General features: G+C 41.0%; 1 protein-coding gene across 9 annotated transcripts in view; it reads right to left on the bottom strand.

Annotated features, from left to right (window-relative positions):
* The window catches only part of RIPK1 (receptor interacting serine/threonine kinase 1), a 70421-nt gene extending 48769 nt beyond the window's left edge, over nucleotides 1-21652 (bottom strand). The window contains exons 1-7 of one of the 9 annotated variants that reach the window (XM_064279887.1): nucleotides 20099-21388; nucleotides 19275-19408; nucleotides 14633-14718; nucleotides 14211-14317; nucleotides 6674-6893; nucleotides 5689-5845; nucleotides 2336-2473 (exon numbers count right to left, since the gene is read on the bottom strand). In XM_064279887.1, the coding sequence (XP_064135957.1) occupies nucleotides 2336-2473; nucleotides 5689-5845; nucleotides 6674-6825 (447 nt within the window). In that variant the 5' untranslated portion in view covers nucleotides 6826-6893; nucleotides 14211-14317; nucleotides 14633-14718; nucleotides 19275-19408; nucleotides 20099-21388. The other 8 variants (XM_064279872.1, XM_064279882.1, XM_064279877.1 and 5 more) reach the window with 8 other exon arrangements.
* Between the last annotated feature and the right edge of the window lie 343 nt (nucleotides 21653-21995).

The raw sequence follows: 21995 nt of genomic DNA, 5'->3' as shown, positions 1-21995 counted from the left end.
GCAGGCTGTGCATTCTTTTTTATTTGCTTGTCTACAGTCACGATCATTTTCACCTCCTTGTCCAGTGGGCTGTGGTGCAGCAGGGCAGGCCCAGCTGAAGGGAAGGGGATACGATGGATTGTTTATGGCACATAGTAGGGCCAACATGGCGGGCCAGAAATTAGTGCTGGGCAGGTTCCAGTAGGCCGTGCCTGTGCTGCTATGGGCTGTGATGCTCAGAGCATGGTGCAGGTAGGCATGAAAGAGGGGGGAGGTTGTGATGAGTGGAGCTAATAGGGGTATGGGAAAGAGGAGAGAGAGGAAAGAGAAACAAGAGCGAAAAACAAACAAGCAAAGGAAAAAAAAATGCTAAGGCAGCTTGCTATTGGAGTGGATAGATAAGAAACTGAGAAATGGAGAAAAGCAAAGGGAAAAAGAAAAAAAAACTAGATAAAAATTTGGAAAAGAAAAGCCCCCAGGAGTCCTAGAGTCCCACCGGTGGGGCTGTTAAGACAGGGGAAATGGCTCCCGGGCTGCACAGTATAGTCTGGCTAGAGGGGGGTACAGATGTTACACAGCACCAGGTATTGAGAAGACAGGAAAAGACGGTATGTGTAAAGAGACAAAACTGAGAAATGAAGACAGAAAGGGAAAAAGAAAGAGAAAAAAAGAAGAAAGGAAACGTCCCCGGGGATCTCACCTACACGACTGTGCAGATCAGGTGAGTAGCTCCTAAGCTGTGCAATGCAGCCTGGCTAGAAGGGGCTCCCAAGTTGCGAAAAGAAAAAGAAAACAAACAAACAAACAAAACAGAACAAAGCAAAATAAGGGGAAAAAAGCCCCAGGGATCCCACCAGTGTGGTGTCACGGACCGGGATGAGCATGGCTTCACAGCCTTTCGAGAAGAAGCAAAGATGGCACATGGAGCCAGGTGTTCCACAGAAAGGAGGGGGAGGTGGCAGGAGGTACAGAAGAAACCAAAAGAGACAGAAAGAACCAACACCAGCTCAGAGGGCCCAGCCAGTGTGAGCAGGGCGAATCCAAGTAGTCTCAGGCCAAAGCAGTTGCCTCCCAGACAACAGACTGCAGCTGGCAAGAAGCAGAGGAAGCTGAAGGGGGATGGGAAAGGGGTTGGTGGGCGTTAGGAAAGCATATATCACTCATTACCGGGTTCTCTATCTCCTCCTGTGAACTTCGTGAAGTTGCTTTCCCATACTCCCTGTCTGCCGACCTTCAACGTGGGTGGGGAGAATCCAGGCAGCAGGGATGCTGCACTTCCCGACTGGCTGAGCCACCGGTAGAGCAGCAGGGAGAGAATGGGGGGTGGGAAAGCGTACATCATTGGTTACCGGGTGCTTCTGTCTCTTGCTGGGAGTTCCAGGAAGCTGCTTTCCTGTGCTGTCTGCCGATCCCCAACAGGAGTCCAAGATGGTGGGTCTGTGCTGCATTAGCAATGAGGCCTTTAGCATGTATCTCTCCTCACTCTCTGTCCTCCGTCAGTTTCTTATTCCATTTGGGGCTTGGCAGAGTTCTTTATCTCTTCATTTGATGCTTCAGGTTCCCGGAATGACATTTTTCTCAGTTTTACTTAGTTTTTCGGGTCTTTGCTGTGGAGGGACAGTGTGGTGCTTCTGTTTATGGCACCACGTTGGCTGGAACTCTCCCTTTTCAAATTCTTGAGTCTGATTCCTGTGGCCAACCCAAGTGAATATGATACTCTCTCCAGTTAAATCCTGTCCTTGAGTGAACAAAAGAAAAATCCCCTTTCCTTGTTCTCTTTACTGTAACAGAAAGAGTTGAAGAGTTGAGTTTTCAAAAGGACATTGATAAAAAATACACATGGAAGTATACAAATAAAAAATATAAATGCAGCCAAATTTCAAAGCAGAAGTTTTTTTTTATGCCAAATAGCCAGCTGGCTGCTAATCTGACTCTCAGGCCATCTTTGAATACTTAGGATTTTCCATACACGCCCTCATGCTCCCCTCACTTTCCCAGTCACACATATTTCCTGGGGAGATGATGAGGGAAATAACCCATTCCAGGGTGAACAAGGCAACCCCTGAATACTCCTATCTCCAAGTCTCTAATAGAAGAGAAAAAAAAAAATCTAGGAAACATTCGATTCCACTCCTCCCAAAAAGACGTAAGAATTATATCCTTACAAGTTACTTCCCAACTCCATCAAGTCTGTATCTTTCTTTCCAAGCCTTGTTAAGAAGAGCCTTTCAGCATCACCACCACCAGTTATAAACTGCGACAGATCTTCCTTTATCATCTGCCATCTACAAAATGGATTTACAGTGAAGAATTAAAATTACCCCAATCTTCTAGAAGCTTACAGACTGTGGTTTACCTTAATGTGAAAGTCGTCGTCAACGAGGATATTTTCAGGTTTCAGGTCCTTGTGTATCAGACCTTCTCCATGTAAGTAGCACATTCCTTCAATGGTCTCCAAAATTATCCTTCCTTTTACAGAAAGGGGGATGCTGACCTAAAACAAGTGACATTAACTCTATGAAATGGAAAAGTAATCAAGCAGGCCAAAATAACTGTTCCACTAGAGAGCAGTGGGGTCTGAACCTGAGGCTACACCTGCCAGATGCCTTCCTACCATTGCACTGCTGTCAGTGCAGAACAAGCCACTTGTTGAAGACAGATTTCATTCCAGGGCCTCGGGTATTTACGCTGTATCTTGTCAGTGTAAAAATTAATATTCTGTGCCATTCTGGCAACATATAAAAATGCTATAAAATTAAGCTCCTTGGGAGTAAAACCATATATTAGTATTACTATTTAGGACTACTTCCTTAGTACACCACGTGGTGCCTGGAACAATGGATGCTTGTTGAATGAATGGATAACTATAGACACAAACATTCTTCATGGTATATTAAAATGATGTGATATTATATGTATATTAAATATGAGAACAATGTCATAGAAATGTGTATATGAATATTAAGAAAAAAAAGAATACGAAAGAAAGTATTCACACTGATTATCTAACCAAAAAAAAAACCCTTGTCATCGAGTCGATTCCAACACCATGTAAAAATTAATCTACGAGATAACATGATGTTAAAACTATGCTGAACGAGGACCTCAGCAAATAGTTTTGGTTTAAAGTTTAAAGACTGTCTCATGGCAATAGTTCATCCAGGAGTTCATCCAGCCTCTGTGGCTCCAGAAAATATGGATTCCATCAAGAATCTGGAATTCTGTTCCACATTTTTCCCCTTCTGATGAGGATTCTTCTATAGAATCTTTGATAAAAACTTCAGTAATGGTTTAGCTTAAGTAGTAAAGTATGTTTGTCTTAAGCATTGGGCTCTTTTAAAGATTTACGTGAAAACAAAGTGAGAACAGCAACTCAAAAGGTTAGATGAGAAGGTTAGGGAGGCAGTAAGTTTAAGTTAATGGTGGTGGAATAATCTGGAAAAGGATAGTGAGAATGGTTGCACAACTTAAAAGAATGTAATCAATGTCACTGATTTGCACATGCAGAAATTGTTGAAATGGTGTATCTTTTGCTGCATGTATTTTTACCCCCTCCCCCCCACAAAAACAACAAAACCAAAAACCCTATGCTGAAGATAATTTATTATCTATTTGGTAATTTGGTATCAGATCCTTTAGGTCTTTGTATAGTCTCAGGTCACCCTTACTTACCATGTATTCCAGTTATACGAACATCAGTGTTAGGAGACAATTCTAGTTTCTATTTTAGTGAGTCAACAAAACATTAGTTATATATGTAGTCCTGGTGGTGCAGTGGTTAAGAGCTTGCCTGCTAAGCAAAAAGTCGGCAGTTCAAATCCACCAGCCGCTCCCTGGAAGCCCTATGGGGAAGTTCTGCTTCGTCCTATAGAGTTGCTATGAGTCAGAATTGACTTGATAGTGACAGGTTTTTGGTCTTTTTGGAACACACACATGCACATTCACACACACATAGCCCCCAGTTTATAAACAGGCTGCTTGCTAAAAATTTATGTATATGCTGGTTGTCTGTAAACAGGAAAAATTTAAATGATGGAAGCCAGATTGCCATGTCAACCCTCAAACCAAATGTGACTCCTAATGTAGCCGAACTACAGTATTAAAAGCCTCATCACCACCACCCAAAATGGCAGAAGAGATGCCTTTCCCTCTTCCTTGGTATACGCTTAGATTCAGGAAAAAATTCTAAGCAAGCAAAGTTGGTCTGCCTCCCACCCTCTTTCTGCCTCTCTCTTTCATTTCATCCTTCTGACTTTCTTCCTGAGCCCCACTGGTGTTCCTTAAAATAAGAAAAAAAAAAAGTTCCTTAGGTTGGCCTAATCCTGTAGGATGCTTCATGTCCCAAGTGACTTCCCTTCCAATCACGATGGCTACTTACTGCATGCAGCTAGTCCTGTCTAGTCTGGGGGAGGAGGGCAATCTGATCAAATTACAGTACGCTGTGTATAAGTGGTCATCTTTTATCCTTCCTCCGAGTGTTTGCATTTCTGAGAAATGTCTGTTGACATAAAAGAATTGATATAGCCTCGGACAGTTGTAGAAGCTCTGGTGGCGCAGTGGTTAAAGCACTTGGCTGCCAACCGAAAGGTGGGTAGATCCAACCCTCCAGCCACCCTGTGGGAGAAAAATGTGGCAGTCTGCTTCTGTAAAGATTTATAAACTTGGAAACACTATGGGGCAGTTCTACTCCATAGCAATGGGTTCAGTTTTTTTTTTTTTTGGTTTACAGGGCAACTGTGCGGTAAGGGATGGGGGGAGAAGATGGAAAAAAAGGGGACTATTTGACATAAAAGCAGTCATATCCCACCACTCCTCACAGGCAATCTACGTTCTGGGCAAACCCAGTTATTTGCAGTTTGCAAAATCTGGCAACTCATTCCTTTGGATAGGCCATTTTCTGCCTGGAATACTTATCTCTCGATTCTCTCCTTCAAGACTTCTCCTGGTCCTTCAAACCTCACACTTACTCCTCCTGGAGGCCTTTCCTATCTGCCCCAGGCTAGATAGGCCCCTCCTCCCTGCTCCCACAGCATCCTGTGAGCTATCTACGGAAACACCCTCTTACCGCATCTCTATTTACCTGCCTGCCTCCTGTTACCTGTTGCTGTCGTATTTGCTACTGATTCCTGAGCAACTAGCACAAGGCCTTGTTCTTCATGGCTGCATGAACTTGAAAAAATGTTTTAAAATTATTTGGTTTTGATAAACGATTTTATTTACCTGTGTTTAATCACATCCAGTGCTGCTGCCTGTAGTTTTCTATATTTAACTTGAAAAAATTGTACCTTACATGGTATCAGCATGTAATCACTAAGGTTCCTTCTTCTCTTACAGTGGTATAATTATAGCATGCATGCTTTAACCAATCTACCTGTAACTGTGAACCATACCAGAACATGTACTTCATGAAGACAGGGCCTATCTCTGAACTGTGGACCCCAGAGTGGATGAAAGGATTGCAAAAAGCCAACTCCAACACTAAGACATAGAGGTGACCTTCCAAGTCAGTGATACAGTTTTCTGCAGGAATTGATATAGGAGAGACCACCTCTAGGCAGGGCAAGTCAAGGAAGATTTAACATGGGACTGACTTCAGAAAATCCGAAGTATCTAGCAATTTACAAATGCAAAGCTACAAAAGACTACCACACTGATGACCATATCAACAACCACGTCAGCATCTATGAAGTGTGCATCAGAGTTCTCTACCTCCCCTTTCAGCACTTGCATCAGGTTTCCCTTCTCCATGTACTCCATCACGAGAGAGTAGTTGCCATCCTCAATGATGACGCCCAAAAGCTTCACCACCCGATTATGGTTCAGTCTGTGCATCATCTTCCCCTCCTCAAGAAGGGACTCATTGTATCTGTGGGAAGGAAAGGTGCTGGGTAAACATGGGCAGAGGCAGCCCCTTCTCCCTCAGCACCCCCCCATCAAAACTCTGTATACGCCTCCAACCCATCACGTCTCACATGTTTTGTAATTACTTATGTATGAATTAATCTCTTCCAGGCACAGCCTACAAGCTTTAGAAGGCGGGGCAATTTCTCTTTCATCTTTGTATTCCCAGTTTCCAATGAGTATTCAATAAACGTTAAATCAACGAGCAAATGAATGAAAAGTAAATATGTAGCAGCAATGTAGCATGAAAAAAAAATTACACTGGACAGTATAGTAAAAAAAAAATTCAGCCACTCTCCCAACCACTTTGGCAAGAAGAAGGAGAACTAAAATTATGTCACCAATTGCTTTCAAAGCAAAGGTTCTTTGAACCTCTAACTAAAGAATCACCTTTATTTTCATACTTAGGGTTAGTCCTCACCAAAAATGTGAAACAAGCAAATAAAGCCTATTTTCAACGATCCCTCCTATTTTACTTTCATTGCCTCCCTCTTCACCCTGTATCTCTTTCTTTCTTTTCCCTTCATTTTTCTTCTGTTATTTACTGGCTGTGAGCTTTCACTAGCCACCAGCCTCAGAGTCCCCCTGTGTGACACAGGGTTAATAATAATAACCACCTTGTGGTGCTATTCTTCCACCTGACATTAAGGCCACATACTGAGGTCTAAACCACATCTGTCTCATTCTCAAGCCTGCACTGCCCTTACCCACTACACTGTCCTGCACCTCCACAATGATTACTCTCTGGGGCAAGTCCTCAGTTTGTTCTACCCCACCTTTGCTCCCAACTCACTCAGTGCACTTGGGCCCGGTGTACACATTTTTCAGTATCACAAGTCCATGGATTCTGTGATGGCATAGAGACACCTTTCCGAAGCCCCCACTGTCCAGGTGCGTCGTTTGCAGGAAGTCAGTAGATTTCATCTTAATGTCATCCAAGGACATGTCTGGTTGCCTTCTGAATGCTAAGAATACCCAAAACTATAGCACTTTCCCCCCCTCAGAGCAGTGCCCTGTAAAGAAAACAGAGAAGATATCTCAGTGCAAAATACCATCATTCAAAAAACTCTTTGAGAAGTTCTACCCTGTGCCTGTTGTGCCTTTATTGTTGGAAGACAGACCTACAGTCTCTAAGATGAGCTATTTTTCATATTCCTAAGAATTACAAAAGATCATAATTTTTATCCTTCGAAGGAGGATATGACTTTCGTTTCTGGCAACATGGAGGACTAAAAAACCAAAAAAACTTCCTGCTACAAAACACCTATTATGTTGGATAAAATATTACAAACATTCTTTCAAATACATAGTTGAACTCACTGGAAAGCAAAAGAAATCCAAAAACCATAAACAAATGAGGGCATGCACTGGAAGTGGGGCAGAAGTCCCTATGATAGCCATGTAGGGCACTGCCAATATCATCATCCACACAGTGGATTGTAAGGCCGTATCAAGGACAGAGCCTGAGATTCAGGGCATGCAAGAAAAGAGGGTTGGAATTAAACTCCTTATCTTCTTAACATAATACTCCTCAATGTGCTTACCTTCTAAACTAAAGAATGGACTAGAGAAAAGTAAAGTAGCCCTCTAGCAAAGAAAATTGTTTGTTTTGTATATAGTGGAATTGACAAAGTCACACACATGCTCAAGGAAAAATACATGCAAGAAAATACCTAAGAAGACCCTACACTTTCACCCCAGGCTGATCTGTAAGTGCACTGCAAGCCAGTCTAAATGCTGAAGGAGAGCCCAAGCACAAGCAAATTGGCAAGACTGGGAGAAGTGGGTTCTCCCCTCCCTGTAGTACAAGGTAATCTCTTTCAAAACACCAGCCAGGCAAGGGTGTTTTGAGTCCTCAGTGTTCAAACAAGTCTAGGAGGGTAGTGAATGCAAAAATAGTTAAGGGAGGTCACTAAGCAGCCAGACTATTAGGGCATTTATCAATTAAAAAAAAAAAAAAATCCAAACTACTGGGGGAAAGGGAAAATCTAAGTTTCAGAACTAACATATTCAAATATCCTGATTTTAACAAAAAAATCACAAGGCATACAAAGAATCAGGAAAGGACAGCATGTTCAAAAGAACAAAACGAAATGACAAACCATCTCTGTAGAAGCCCAGATAACGAACAGACTAGAAGACTTTAAAACATCAGCATTAAATATCCTTAAACACTAAAGAGAAACACAGGCAATGAACCAAAGGCAATCAGGAAAGGAATACATCAGCAAAACAAGAATATCAATAAAGAGATAAGACACTAAAAAAAGGAACCCAATGGAATTACTGGAGCTGAAAAATACAATAATTGAAATGAAAAATTCACTGGAAGTGTTCAACAGCAGATTTGAGGTGGCAGAAGAATCAGCCAACAAGAAGACAGAACAAATGAAATTATTTAGTCTAAGGAGCAAAACAGAATGAAGAAAAGTGAACAGAGCCTAAGGGTCTCGTGAAACATCATCAAACGAACCAACATATGCACTAGGGGAGTCCCAGACAGAGATGAGACAGAGAGGGACAGAGAGGATATTTGAAGAAACAATGGCAGAAAACTTCCCAAATTTGATAAAGGACATTAATCTACACATTCTAAAAGCTCAAGGAACTCCAAGTAGAATAAACTCAAAGACACAAAGACTGAGAAACATTAAAATCAAACTTTCAGAAAGCAAAGATAGAGAATCCTGAAAGCAGCAAGATGGAAGTGAATTACCACATACAAGGGATCCTCAATAAGATTAAACGATGGCTTCTCCTCAGAAACCACTGAGACCATGAAGCAGTGGGATGAAATTCTTAACGTGCTGAAAAAAAGAACTGTCAGCCAAGAATTCTACATCCAGTAAAAATGTCCTTCAAAAACAAGGCCAAAATCAAAGACATTCCCAGATAAACAAAAGGCAAGGGAGCTTGTTATGGCTAGAACGGCCCTGCAAAAAATGCTAAAAGGAGTCCTCCAGAATGAAATTAAAGACAATGACTCACAGCCACATAAAGAAAAAAAGATTTCCAGTAAAGGCAATTTCGTGGACAAATGTAAGAGCAAGTTTTTGGTTTGTAATTCTAGCTGTTACATCCAACATGATTTAAAATGAAAAATGCATAAAATAATAATAAATTTATGTTATTGGGCACATAATATATAAAGATGTAATTTTTGATAACAACATAGATAAGGAAGCAGTATAGGAATAAAAAATGATTTAAAATGAAAAATGCATAAAATAATAAATTTATGTTATTGAGCACATAATATATAAAGATGTAATTTTTGATAACAGCATAGACAAGGAAGCAGTATAGGAATAGAGTCATTATATGTTACCGAAATTAAGTTGGTATCTATTTAAACTAGATTGTTATAAATTTAGGGAAAGTGTAAAATCCATGGTAACAACAAAGAAAATGTCAAAAAAAAGGAAAAGAAGGAGGCACTCAAGAGGGCTCACTACAAAAAATCAACTAAACAAAAAAGAAGGAAATGAAGGCCAAAAAAGGTATAAGACTCAAAAGAAACAAACAGCAAAATGGCAGAAATCCTTCCTTATCAGTAATTACTTTAAATGTAAATGCATTAAACTCTTCAATCAAAAGGCAGAGGTTGGCAGAATGATTAAAAAAAACATAATTCATTTACATGCCTCTACAAGAGACATACCATAGGTCCAATGACACAAACAGGTTGAAAGAAAGGATGAAAAAAATTCCATGCACAAAGTAACCAAAATAGAGCTGGAGTGGCTATATTAATGCCAGAAAAAATAGACTTTAAATCAAAATTTGTTACAAAAGTCAAAGAAGAGCATTATATAAAGATAAAAGGTCAATCCATCAAGAGATATAACAATCATAAATATATATGCACCTAACATCACATCCCCCAAAAGACATAAAGCAAACACTGGCAAAATTGAAGGGAGAGATACACCTACTCCTCACTTACTATCTTGTTATCCGCCATTTTGCATTTACGTCAGTAGCAAAAAACTTACTATCTGACTATTCTGCATGTGTCTGGCAGGAACGAACACCTAGGTACAAGGACAGAGTAACTCTGGCTATGATGGTTAAGATTATGTGTCAACTTGACTGGGCAATGATCTCAGTGGTTTGGTGGTTATGTAACGATGTATTCATCCTCCATTTTGTAATCTGCTATAGTCATTGTACATTTTTGCACAACGCTGATTTTCATAGAACGACCTCATCTTTGGAACCTAACTATATCGATAAGTGAGGAGTGGGTATAGACAGTTCTACAACAATAGTTGAAAATATCAATAAATTACTCTCAATAAAGGATAAAACATCTAGATAGAAGACCAATAAAGAAATGGAGGATGTGAACAACACTATAAACCAACTAGACCTAACAGGCATGTATAGAACACTCCACCCCAAAACAACACAATACATATATTCTTCTCCAATGCACATGGATCATTTCAGGATAGACTATATTCTGGGTCACAAGTCTCATAAATTTAAAAAGAATGAGATCATACAAAGTTATCTTCTCTGACTACAATGGAACTAGAAATCCATAACAAAAGTAAAACTAGAAATTACACAAATTTGTGGAAATTAAACAACACACCATTGAACAACCAATGCGTAAAGGAAGAAATCAAAAAGAAAACTAAAAAATATTTAGTGATGAACGAAAGCACAACATACCAAAACTTATGGAATACAACAAAGGCAGTGCTCAGAGGGAAATTTATAGCAGCAAACACCTACACTGAAAAAGAAGAAAGATACCAAATTAACAGCCTAAGTTTACAACTTGAGGAACTATAAAAACAAGAGCAAACTAAGCCGAAAGGTACCAGAGGGAAGGAAATAATAAAGATGAGAAAAAAAAAAAGATGAGAGCAGACATAAATAGAGAACAGAAAAACAATAGAAAGTATCTATAAAACCAGAAGCTGTTTTTTGTTTTTAAGATCAACATATGTTTAGCTAGACTGTGTTCCCTGGGTAGTACAAATGGTTTGCTCTTGGCTACTAACCTAAAGGATGGTGGCTGAGCGCATCTGGCAGTGCTGCAAAAGAAAGGCTTAGAGATCTTCTTCCATAGGGTTACAACCAACAAAACCCTAGGGAGCAGTTCCACTCTGTAATACATGAGGTCACAAGATGGAATCAAATTGAAGGCAACGTTTTTGGTTTCTTGTTTTAGCTAGACTAACAAAGAAAAACAGAGAAGATGCGAATAACTAAGAAATGAAATTGGAGACATTACAACTGACCCTATAGAAATATAAGGATCATAACAGAGCACTAAGAACTGTACACCAACAAATTAGATAACCTTGAAACACACGAACTATCTACATTGACTCAAGAAGAAATGGAAAATCTCAATAGGCCCATAACAAGTGAAGAGATTGAATCAGTAATCAATAACTCACCCCCCTCAAAGAAGTTCTGGACCAGACGGTTACGCTGGGAAATTCTACCACACATTTAAAGAAAAACACCAATTCTTCTCAAACTCTTCCAAAAAAGAGAGGAGAGAGAACACTTCCCAGATCATTTTATGAGGTGAGTATTACCCTGACACCAAAACCAAAGCCACCAGAAGAAAACTACACATCAATATACCTTATGGGCACAAATGCAAACTTCTCAACAACATACTAGCAAAGTGAATCCAACAGCATGTTAAGGGGATTATACATCATGCCCAAGTAGAATTTATCCCAGAAATTCAAGGATGGTTCAACATAAAAAAATGAATCAATACATTACATTGGCAGAACAAAGGAAAAGAACCACATGACCAAATCAATTTGTGCAAAAAAAAAAAAAAAAAAAGCATTTGACAAAATCCAACACTTTTTCATGATAAAACACTCACCAAACTAGGTATAGAGAAGGAATTCCTCAACAGAATAAAATCACTTATGAAAGTCCCACAGCAAACATCACACTCAATGGAGAAAAACTGAAGGCTTTCGCCCTAAAAACTGGAACAAGACAGTGATGCATACTTCCAGTACTGCTATTTAACATTACACTGGAAGTTCTAGTTAGAGCAATCAGGCAAGAAAAATAAATTCAAATTAAAGAAAAATTAAAGGTATGCCACATCTTTCTCCCATGGAACCACTGGTGGTTTTAAACTGCCAACCTTTTGGTTAGCAGTTGATTAACCATTGTGCCACCAGGGTTCCAAAATTTAAAAGGAAGAAGTAAAATTATATCTATTCACAAACAATGTGACTCTATATATAATAAATCTCAAATAATCTATAAGAGCTAATGAATAAATTTAGCAAAGTCACAGGGTACAGGTTAAGCACATAAAAATCAGTTGTATTTCTAATACCAGCAATGAACAATACGAAAAAGAAATTCAGAAAACAATTTCATTTACTAAAGCATCTGAAATAAAATACCTAGAATAAATATAACCAGGGAGGTGAAAGACTTATACATTTAAAAACTATAAAACATTGCTGAAATTAAAGAAGACTTAAATAAATGAAAGGATACCCTATGTTTAGGAATTGGGAGACTTAAAATTGTTAAGATGTCAATACCACTCAAAGCCTTATTCAACACAATCCTTATCAAAATTCCAACAGTCTTTACTGAAGAAATGAAAAAACTGATCCTCAAATATGGAATTGTAAAGTGCCGCAAATAGCTAATAAATCTTAAAAAAAAAAAAGAGCAAAGAAGACTCACATGTCCTGATTTCAAAACATACTATAAACCTACAATGATAAAACAGTGTAGTACTGGTATGTCTTAGGCTGAGTTCTCTAGAGAAACAAAGACAGTGAAGTGTATACCGAGAGAGAGAGATTTGTATCAAGGAAATGGTTCCCAAGGTTGTAGAGGGCGGAAAGTCCAAAGTCCGTGGGTCTTTGCACTAGCTGCAGGGGCTAGTGAACTCCTGACTGGCAGGTCACAGCAGGGCTCTGGCTCACTGGCTGTGGAGGCCAACAAATGCCAGGATCAGCAAGTAAGAACCTCAGACCACTGGCTCACAGGCTGCGGAGGCTGACAAATCCCAAGATCAGCTGGTAAGCTGCTACCTCAAGTCCCAAGAACCAGAGGGAGTCAGCTACAGCATCCAGAGAGAGCAAAAGCCAGCAACTTTTGCCAGAAAGTCCACCTATATTGTATGCAGGCTACACCCCGAAGGAAACTCCCTTTCACCTGATTGGTTGCTCATAACAGATCTAATCATGGAGGTGACTGTATTATTACTTAGCTGCTAAGCTACATCATAACTGCCGAACCACTGACAATCATGGCCCAGCCAAGTTGACGCACATCACATGGTGTAACGATACATATGGATTAATAGGATACAGTTGACAATCCAGAAATAAACCCATATACCTATGGCCAAGTAATTTTCAACAGGGGTGTCAAATCGATTCAAGGGGGAAAGAATAGTTTACTTGATAACTGGTGCTGGGATCTTCACATGCAAAAGAATGAAGCTGGGCCCATACCTAACACCAGATTAAAAAATTACCTCAAAATGTATTAAAGACCTAAATGTAAGTCTAAAACCATAAAACTCTTAGAAGAAAACATAAGGGTAAAGCTTTGGGACCTAGTTTTTAGGAATGTATTCTTTGATATGATACCAAAAGCACGATCAACAAAAGGCAAAATAGATCAATTGGACTTCATCAAAATTAAAAACTTTTGCGCATCAAAGGATTTTATCAACAAGGTGGAGAGACAATGCACGGGCTTATCTCCTCTGAGTTTGGGCTGTAGCTCTGTAATTTATTAGCTCTGTGACCTCACCTACAAAAGGAAACAATAGGGGCTGTCTCACAGAGCTATGGGTAAGGATTATATGAGGGAAAAAAAATATGAAAACATTTTTGTTGCTTGCTTCATGGCTCTGTCTGTGATTGGCCCTGCATCCTCCCAATCCCCATTTATCCATGCTCTGATTTTGAGAGCTGGGCCTTGAGACTCAGCGCTGCAGTTCTCTAGTGATCAATTCTTGTGAGAATGAGAGGGACAGACAGAACACTGCACTGTTGTTGTTAGGTGCTGTCAGTTCTGACTCACAGCAACCCCACGTGACAGAGTAGAGCGGCCTCACAGTTTCTTGGCTGTAACCTTTACAGGAGCAGATCGCCAGGTCTTCTTCTGCAGAGCCCTGCGTAGTTTCAAATTGCCAATCTTTCAGTGAGCAGCCAAGCACTTAACTGTTGCACCACCAGGGCTCCTTTTCACTTACTATAGATCCTTTGGAGTACGAAGAACTGCCAAGTCTTCCCCACCTCAAGAAGGTAATATGTCCCCACCCTGCCCCACAACCCTCGGCCACATTCTTCTCTTGCCTGGCTAAATGTTCCTCATCCTTCAGGTCTCAGCAAAATGTCATTTCCTTGAGGAAGTCATCCTTGAGACTCCCATTAGATATTTTCATAGCGCCTGTACTTCTTCCCTGAAACAGTTAAGACAGCAGTCATTTGGTAGTTATTTCTAATGAGCTCACAGACAGCATGAAACATATCAGTCTTGCGCACACTGTCACTATTTAATTGTCAAAAAGTTCAATGAATTCTAGAACATCCGGAAGATAGAATATTACATTAAAAAAAAAAAAAAAAACCCACTGCCATCAGCTGATTCCAACTCATAGTGACCCCACAGGACAGAGGAGAACTGCCCTATAGGGTTTCCAAGGCTGTAAATCTTTACAGAAGCAAATAGCCACATCTTTCTCCTGAAGAGTGGCAGGTGGGTTTGAACCACCAACCTTTCGATTAACAGCTGAGTGCTTTAACCACTGTGTCACCATTCAGAACTTTTTTCACCATTCAGAATTGTTTTCAAAGAAAAAGTCTGTAAATATAAAAAAAAAAACACATATATATATATATACATACAAATATGTAGAAAAAAAAGCATAAAGAAAAACACCCAAACGGTAAAAAGGATTATATATGCATGGTACGGTGGTACAATAACTTTCTTCTTTACACTTTTACTACATTTTCCAAAATTTTCTACAATAAACACAAACTACATTTATAATTTAGAAAGTATTTTTTAAAAGGATACTTCCTTGACTCAGTAGTTCTTTATTCTGAGGAATCAGATCAGATAAAGCTTAGGTACAAGGAAGTTCCCAGTAACATTACACAGAAGAGCAAAAGCATGTCAGACAGTTGGCATATTCAGGGAGAGATGATGCAGTACATTACGGTCCATCCACACTCTGAAACATACCTAGTGGTATTAAAAAATGATGTTGTATCAGCCTACTCAGTTCACAGAGTAAAGAAAGAGAAAGGAACTGTGTCATGCCCAGAAACATGCTCATTTGGGGTTAAGATTTCAAGTTTATGAGGAGCTTCATTTGGGGTGTATACTTCAAAGGAGTGTTGGCCTTAATGACATGGATAGAGTAAAGCTTTTGGGACCTTCATTTGCTGATGTGGCACAACTCAAAAGGAAAAGCAACAGCTGCAAACATCCATTCATAATCAAAACATGGAACGTATGAAGTATGAATCCAAGAAAATCAGAAGTCATCAAAAACAAAATGGAATACGTAAAGAGCGCTATCCTAGGCATTAGTAGGCTCAAATGGATTGGTATTCGCCCATTCTGACTCAGACAATCATATGGTCTACTATACTAAGAATGACAACTTGAAGAGGAATGGTGTCGCATTCACCATCAAAAAGAACATTTCAAGATCTATCCTGAAGCACGATGCTGTCAGTGTAGGACAATATCCACACGCCTACAAGTAAGACCAGTTAATATGACTATTATTCAAATTTATGCACCAACCACTAATGCCAAAGGTGAGGAAATTGAAGGTTTTTACCAACTTCTGCACTCTGAAATTGATCAAACATGCAATCAAAATGCATTGATAATTACCGGTGACTGGAATGCGAAAGTTGGAAATGAAGAATTTTTAGTTGGAAAATATGGCTTTGGTGCCGGAGATCGCATGTTAGAATTTTCCATGACCAGCTACTTGTTCATTGCAAATACGTTTTCTGACAAAGCAAACAGCTACTATACATGTGGACCTCACTGGATAGAAAACACAGGAATCAAATTGGCTACGTCTGTGGAAAGAGATGGCAGAGCAGCTCAATATCATCACTCAGAACTAGGCCAGGGCCGAATGCCAAACAGACCATTGATTGTTCACAGGCAAGTTCAAGTTGAAGCTGAAGAAAATTAAAACAAGCCCACAAGAACCAAAATATGACCTTGAGTATATCCCACCTGAATTTGGAGACCATCTCAAGAACAGATTTGACGCACTGAACACTAATGACCAAAGACCAGACAAGTTGTGGGATGACATCAAGGACACCATACATGAAGAAAGCAAAAACAACAAAAAACCTGTTGCCATCAAGTTGATTCCAACTCATAGTGACGCTACAGGACAGAGTAGAACTGCCCTGCAGAGTTTCCAAAGAGCAGCTGGAAGAAAGCAAAAGGTCATTAAAAAGAAAAGAAAGACCAAAATGGATGTCGGAAGAGACTCTGAGAGTTTTCTTCAACACAGAGTAACTAAAGCAAAAAGAAGACATGATGAAGTGAAAAAGTGGAACAGAAGATTTCGAAGAGTGGCTCGAGAAGACAAAGTAAAGTATTATCATTAAATATGTGAAGACCTGGCGCTAGAAAGCCAAAATGGAAGAATACATTCAGCACTTCTTAAGTTGAAAGAACTGAAGAAAAAAATTCAAGCCTTGAGCTGCAATATGAAGGATTCTATGACCTAAATATTAAATGACACAGGAAGCATCAAAGGACGATGGAAGGAATACACGGAGTCACCGTACCAGAAAAAACTGGTCAATGTTCAACCATTTCAGGAGGCAGCATATGATGAAGTATTGATGGTATTGAGGGAAGAGGTCCAAGTTGCACTGAAGGCGCTGGCAAAAAACAAGGCTCCGGGGATCGACGGTATACCAGTTGACATGTTTCAACAAACAGACGCAGCGCTGGAGGTGCTCACTGGTCTATGACAGGAAATTTGGAAGATAATTACCTGGCCAACTGACTGCAAGAGATCCATATCTGTGCCCATTCCAAAGAAAAGAAATCCAGCAGAATGTAGAAATTATCATTAATACCACACACAAGTAAAATTTGGGTGAAGATAATTCAAAAACAGTTGCTGGATTCAGAATAGGACATGGAAGGAGGGATATCACCGCTGGTGTCAGCTAGGTCCTGGCTGGAAGCAGAGAATACCAGGAAGATGTTTACCTGTGCTTTACCGACTATGTAAACGTGGATTATAACAAACTATGGATAACACTGCAAACAATGGGAATTCCAGAACGCTTAACTGTGCTCATGCAGAGACCAAGAGGCAGTTGTTCAAACAGAACAAGGGGATACTGTGTGGTTTAAAATCAGGAAAGGTGTCCATCAGGGTTGTAGCCTTTCACCACACTTATTCTGAGCAAATAATCCAAGAAGCTGGACTGCATGAAGAAGAACGCGGCATCAGGGCTGCAGGAAGACTCTTTAACAACCTGTGATATGCAGATGACACAATCTTGCTTGCTCAAAGTGAAGAGGTCTTGAAGCATTTACTGATGAAGATCAAAGACTACAGCCTTTAGTATGGATTATACCTAACATAAAGAAAACAAAAGTCCTCACAACAGGACCAATAAGCAACATCATGATCAACAGAGAAAAGATTCAAGTTTTCGAGGATTTCATTTTACTCAGATCCACAGTCAACACCCATGGAAGCAGCAGTCAAGGTATCGAACAACATATTGCATTAGGCAAATCTCCTGCAAAAGACCCCTTTAAAGTGTTAAAAAGCAAAGATGTCACTTTAAGGACTAAGGTGTACCTGACCCAAGCCATGGTGTTTTCTATCACCTCATATGCAAGCAAAAGCTGGACAATGAATACGGAAGACCAAATTGTTGCCTCTGAATTATAGTGTTGGTAAAGAACACTGAATATACCATGGACTGCCAGAAGAAAAAACAACTCTGTCCTGGAAGAAATACAGCCAGAGTACTCCTTGGAAGCAAGGATGGTGAGACTTTGTCTCAAGAACTCTGGACATGTTATCAGGAGGGACCAGTTCCTGGAGACAGACATCCTGCTTGGTAACATAGAGTCTGCGAAAAAGAGGAAGATTCTCAACAAGGTGGACTGACAGAGTGGCTGCAACAATGGGCTCATACACAGCAACGACTGTGAGGATGGGGCAGGATGGGGCAGTGCTTTCTTCTGTTATACAGACTCACTATGAGTCAGAGGGACTCGATGGTGCCTAACAACAACAACTTCAGCCCAGGCTGCATCTCCTCCAATCTGCCAAGACCAGCGGGGATTTCCAGTGCCCCCGGCACACATTGCTGAGCCAGGGGAAGGAGAGCCTCCAGCACTCCAATTCACTTTGTGAGGTGGGCTCCAGACCCAAGTCAGTTCCCCTTACACAGTCTTATTGGTTGCTAGTTTAGTCTGATCTTAATCTCGTGTTTTTTTGCATGGTTTCCAATTATTTCTCTTGTTTGTACTCTGTTCTCCCCATTAATTACAGGCAGTTCCTGGATTACAAATGAGTTCCATTCCCAAGTCTGTCTTTAAGTCAAATTTGTACGTTAAGTCAGAAGAGTTAGGTACAGTTTGTATCTAACATTAGGCAAATGTCTTAGTATACAGTATGTAGTGGACGTCTATATTTAAAAAACATTAACGAAACACTTTCAGATACACTAAAACATCCTTCACATAATAATACAGTAGTAATAATAATGTTTTGATGCGGGTCACAAAGTAGCGCCTGTTTGTTATTACAAACCACTGTATGTACCTCAAATTTTTAATATAATGGCTTTATATGATATTAAATATACACTTAATATAATATAAAATTCATAACTACATGTTGTACATAAGTTGATGTTCATAACCCAGGGGCTGCCTGTAGTCAATTTTGTAACCACTGAATATCTTAGGAAGACCTTGAGAGTAGTTTAATGAGGGATACCCAAGAGACACATAAACACTAACTGTAGGCATGCAAAGAACAGCATTATAAAGAATAGTTAATGACGGCACACTAGCTTGTGAAAACATGTTATGATAACCGATTTCAACTAATGATGTAACTGTGTCCATTTCAATGGAATCTGTTAGTGTTTCTGCACAATGGCTGCTATGCAAATGACTGTTAATTCAAAAATGGCAGTTAAATTTTTTTCCCACTGAAGTTAATAAGAAATTTCACAGATTGCTTCCCAATGCAGGGGCAAGTCTGAATACCAAAAGATTCATATTTACCTTTTAGTGGTCAATTTTTTCACCTAATTTATTTTTTCTTTATTTTTCAACTATGACCCTACATAACAAGCGTGTGACAGACAATGCTGGTTGCCTACCTATCTGCCATTGCGCCCCCTCTTCTTATTAACAGAAGCTGATTTTACTCAGGTATCCAACACAACCAAAAGGCTTCTCTTTAAGGTTTCTTTATTTTAATCTTCTCATGCTTAACCCAAGACAAACAGGAATTCTAAGGAAGAGCCAAATGATCAGTAAGAGACAGTAGGATTGAAAACTTTATATCAATTATCCCATTATGACCCAGTGAAATAAGTTCTTTACCATCATTCTTAATTTACAAATGAAAAAACTAAGTTAAATGATTCACCCAGAATGGCCAATCAGGAATCAAACCTTTGTCCCTTCACTCCAATTTCCATCATCCATTCTCTAGTTTCTCTGGATCGCAAACAGTGACTTGTCTTTGGAAAAATCCAGATGCAGAGACCCAACCTGACAGCCTTGCTCACCTGTATGAGTCTGCTATAGTCAGAAACACAGGGAATGCACAGGCTAAATTCTAAAAACATGAAAATACATAGCTCAAAACTCAGCATTATACAAGTTAAAATAACAGTTGCCACGAAGCTGACTCTGACTCATGGTGACCCCATGTATGTCAGAGTAGGACCGTGTTTTCAATTGCTGATTTTTCACAAGAAGATCAGACCTTTCTTCCGGGCAACTCGGGGTGGACCTTCAACCTTTTGGTTAGAAGCCAAGCTCATTAACCACTCAGGTTAATATACATAGTCAATCACTTTTGCCAGAATAAAATATCCAACCAAAGCATGGGAAGCTAGATTTGTTTTTCAAATTCCCAGATTATATCAGCAGTGTTAACATGTCATGGATTAATAAACCCAAAATAGTAGCTCACCTAGTTTGGAAGTTGATAGTTTGCCAATTTTACTCAATACTCATTAACATTCAAATTCCTGGAAGTACAACAGATCCTGGGGCTCAACATAGTTTCAGAAAGAAGAAGAAAAAAAATTAATCATTACTGCTGTTGTTTTCAGGAAGAATAATGACGATACACTCCAAATCTCATTCTAGGCAAGCCGAATCCTCCCTTTTTTGTATAGAAGAGCCACAGTCTTCCACATTTTTAAACCAACCACAAGTCTCTCCGACTCACGCACCTCTACGCTGGTTACAAAAAGTCCACTGAGTACTAAGTTACTCAGTATTTCAAAGTTCACTCCTTGCCTTGGTGACTTCAGGAGTAAATTAGGAAGAATTAATAGTGATCTAAAGACCAAAAAAAAAAATTTTTTTTTTTTTTTTAAGACCCAAGGCTTGCTCCAGCGTTCTTTGATTATAATAGCCCCGTGCTCTGCCCAATATAAACAAGAGCTCTGAACACAGAAGAGCCAAAGAAATCAAGAGACCCCGGAGCCTTGTGATTCTGTCAAATGCTTAGGAGAGGATGATGCAGCGTGTACTTTTCCGAACGCTGACGAGATTTTGGAGCACTTCACAAAACCCAAAGCCACGACGACAGAAGATTCCTTCTAGGGTTCTCACACTCGCTCTCTTGTTGCTGTGGCTGTTGACCGCTCCTTTCCCATCTGCCAGCTCACGTCTAAGATAAAGAGAAATGCTGACGTCTTTGCAGCCTGTTGAGGCTCCCTGTGCGACAGGCCCTTTCCAAGGGTAGGTGAGCAGTCCCAGCCAAAGACACCTAAGGAACCCTGTTATGGCAAGAGCACGCGCTACTCTTAATGATTCTGCAATAACACCCTGCATCGCTACCAACACAGCACAAGTAACAACCACAGCCTCTGTTCGCAGTCCCATCGAGATGGTCGCCCCAGACCAGGTCGCGGCCCTGATCCGGGACTCGAGCCCACACCAACACTTCCTCCTCTGAGGAAGGGGCGCGCAGCCCTGGCCCGCCGCGGACCCCAGGGCGCGTCTCGCACACCCGCCTTCCGGGAACGCGCGCCCCGCCCGCGCCCGCACGCTGGATTCGCTTTCGTTTTCGCCACCAACTTCCTCCGGCCCGAGTGGGGAGAGTTAGGGGTCGCTGACGCGGCGGCCTCTCCAGAGGGCAGCAGGGAAGGGAGCCCAAACCCCCAAAAGGGGCCACCCTGATATAGGGCTCGGGGGACGGGACCGGCCCGAGGAATGACCGCCGTTCACTCAGCGCCGCCCCGCTAGGCACGCTCACCGTGCTCGGCTCCTCGCGGGCCCCAGGGCCTGGCCTTGACCACTGCGCACGGGCGCCGCGGGGTGCGGGCCGCCGTCTTCGATTTGCGCTTCGCAGGGTAGCCAGGTCCAGAGGCCGCTCCGTGCGTGTCGAGTGTCGGCCGCGCCCAGGGGTACTCAGGCGGGAGGCGTGGACCACTTGCAGCTCCTACCCTGCTCCGCTTAGTTCTCCTCCTGATCCTTTCCCACCTCTGGCCTCTCCTTCCTCAGCAACTCAACTTCCTTCTCCTGATCTTCCTCCTCCTCCTGCTCCTCCTCCTTCTCCGGCCCCACCTCCTGCTCCAGCTCCTCCTCTTCCTACTCCAGCTCCTCCTTCTCCACCTCCTCCCCTTGATCCTTCTCTTGCTTCTCCTTCACCTACTCCTTTTCTCACTCTTCCTCCTCCTCCTCCTGCATCTCCTTCACCTGTTCCTCCTTGTCCTCCTGCTTCTCCTCCTGATCTTGGTCCTCCTGATCCTCCTCCTGCTCCTCATCCTCCTCCACCTGCTTCTCATCCTCCTCCTGCTCCTCATCCTCCTCCTCTCCTCCTCATCCTCCTCCTGCTCCTCATCCTCCTCCCCCTC

This window comes from Loxodonta africana, chromosome 1 (genome assembly GCF_030014295.1).
Source record: "Loxodonta africana isolate mLoxAfr1 chromosome 1, mLoxAfr1.hap2, whole genome shotgun sequence".
NCBI classification, from domain to species: domain Eukaryota; kingdom Metazoa; phylum Chordata; class Mammalia; order Proboscidea; family Elephantidae; genus Loxodonta; species Loxodonta africana.
Note: the sequence above shows the minus strand (reverse complement) of the source record. Positions and strands in the feature narration are given on the sequence as shown.